At 34.7% G+C, this 1,542-nt stretch overlaps 1 protein-coding gene across 1 annotated transcript in view; it reads right to left on the reverse strand.

Moving 5' to 3' along the window:
- Positions 1-339: 339 nt before the first annotated feature.
- The window catches only part of zbtb17 (zinc finger and BTB domain containing 17), an 11,726-nt gene continuing 10,523 nt past the window's right edge, over positions 340-1,542 (reverse strand). Inside the window, exon 15 of the mRNA XM_014010385.1 lies at positions 340-970. Within this exon, the coding sequence (XP_013865839.1) occupies positions 561-970 (410 nt within the window). The 3' untranslated portion in view covers positions 340-560. The remainder of the gene's footprint in view (positions 971-1,542) is intronic.

Here is a 1,542-nt window from a genome sequence, read left to right on the forward strand (position 1 = left end):
AGAGAGAGAGAGAGAGAGAGAGAGAGAGAGAGAGAGAGAGAGAGAGAGAGAAACATATTTCAGAATTAGTTTATAGTTAAAGATTTTGTGCTACATTTACATTTTTTAAATCAGATTTATATTTTTGTAATTTTTATGGCATATGTACACATATAGTAGAAGCATGGGATTTTTTTTGTCTAACCTCTACATTTTAATGTAGCTGTTCTTCATTGTGTATATTAAGATATTGTTTTTTCTCTTAATTTTAATGTTTAACAAAAAGGACAAAACATTGTCTTACATTTTAGTCTAAAAATAAACAAACTATAAACATTTGTGTAATCATCTGCATTTTTTTTTTACAAAAATAACTGAATATTGCTGTTCTATTTATAGTAAAGCAAATACATGATAACTGAGATTATTTCTTAGAAAAGGTGTATGTTACTTTTCCAGTTTGTACTGTTTTAAACACCATGGTACAACTAAATCAATRCCTAGTTAAGACACCTAATATATATAATTTTTTTTGCATAAATTAAAATGACATTTCATGTGTGCTGCTTAAATCTGACACACTACCCCTGACTCTCACATTCCATATCTTCTTTCTTTTCTCCCTCTACTTCTTCACCCTCTGTTTGGTGCTCAGAATGATTCCCTTCAGCCATCTCCTCCACTACATGAATTATTTCTTCGGTCCCTTGTGGYTCTTGGGTCTCTCCGATGATCTCGTCCTCTGGTCTCCTCTCTTCTTCCTCAGCGCCGATGATGACTTGTCCTTCGTGGAGAACTTGTTCGGATGTGGGCTGCCACGATGCGGCAGCGTCCCCCTCAGCGGTGGCGGTGTACTGGTAGAAGTCCGAATCTGCCTGAAACATGACCAAGGCCTGAGCTGTGTGGATGCGCACGTGCTGAGCGAGGGAGCTGGCGTCCAGGAATTTATCGCCACACGAGTCACAGGCGTACAAAATCTGGGTGTTTGGGTCTGAGAGGAGAAGACAAAATAAAGTGAGCTATTTGTGATCTGAATTAATCTTTTATTTAAAGTGGACAAATCTACCAGGAAGTAAAGCTTTTTTTTCTGAGAATAGTAGAAATTCTTACATTTTGAATGTTATGAGCTGTTTGTATCTATAGTTAATGCTTCCCATAGTTCTGTATTACATCATTTTGAGTACTAATGATCTTTCCTGATACTAGAGGTCTATAAAGTACTTGAAAAAACAGTGTTGTATAAAGTACCACAAAGTGATACTTGAGTAAAAGTACAAGTATCTTACCAAAAAATTACTTGGGTAAAAGTTAGTCTCCTTTAAGTCTATTACTTGAGTAATAGTCTTAAAGTATCTGATATTTTTTGTACTTAAGTATCAAAAGTAAAATTATTGAATTAAAATAAGAAGTTAGATTTTCTGTAAGGACGTTTATTAGGAGGTGACCTCCCCCCAAAGAAAAAATGCACAAATGAGTATGTTGTAATAAAATAATTAATTTATGTTAAATTTAGGAAGCACTAGTCCAGCTGTTTCAGTTTACAGTATATACATATATCAGGGC

This window comes from Austrofundulus limnaeus, unplaced genomic scaffold (genome assembly GCF_001266775.1).
Source record: "Austrofundulus limnaeus strain Quisiro unplaced genomic scaffold, Austrofundulus_limnaeus-1.0 Scaffold68, whole genome shotgun sequence".
Taxonomy (NCBI): domain Eukaryota; kingdom Metazoa; phylum Chordata; class Actinopteri; order Cyprinodontiformes; family Rivulidae; genus Austrofundulus; species Austrofundulus limnaeus.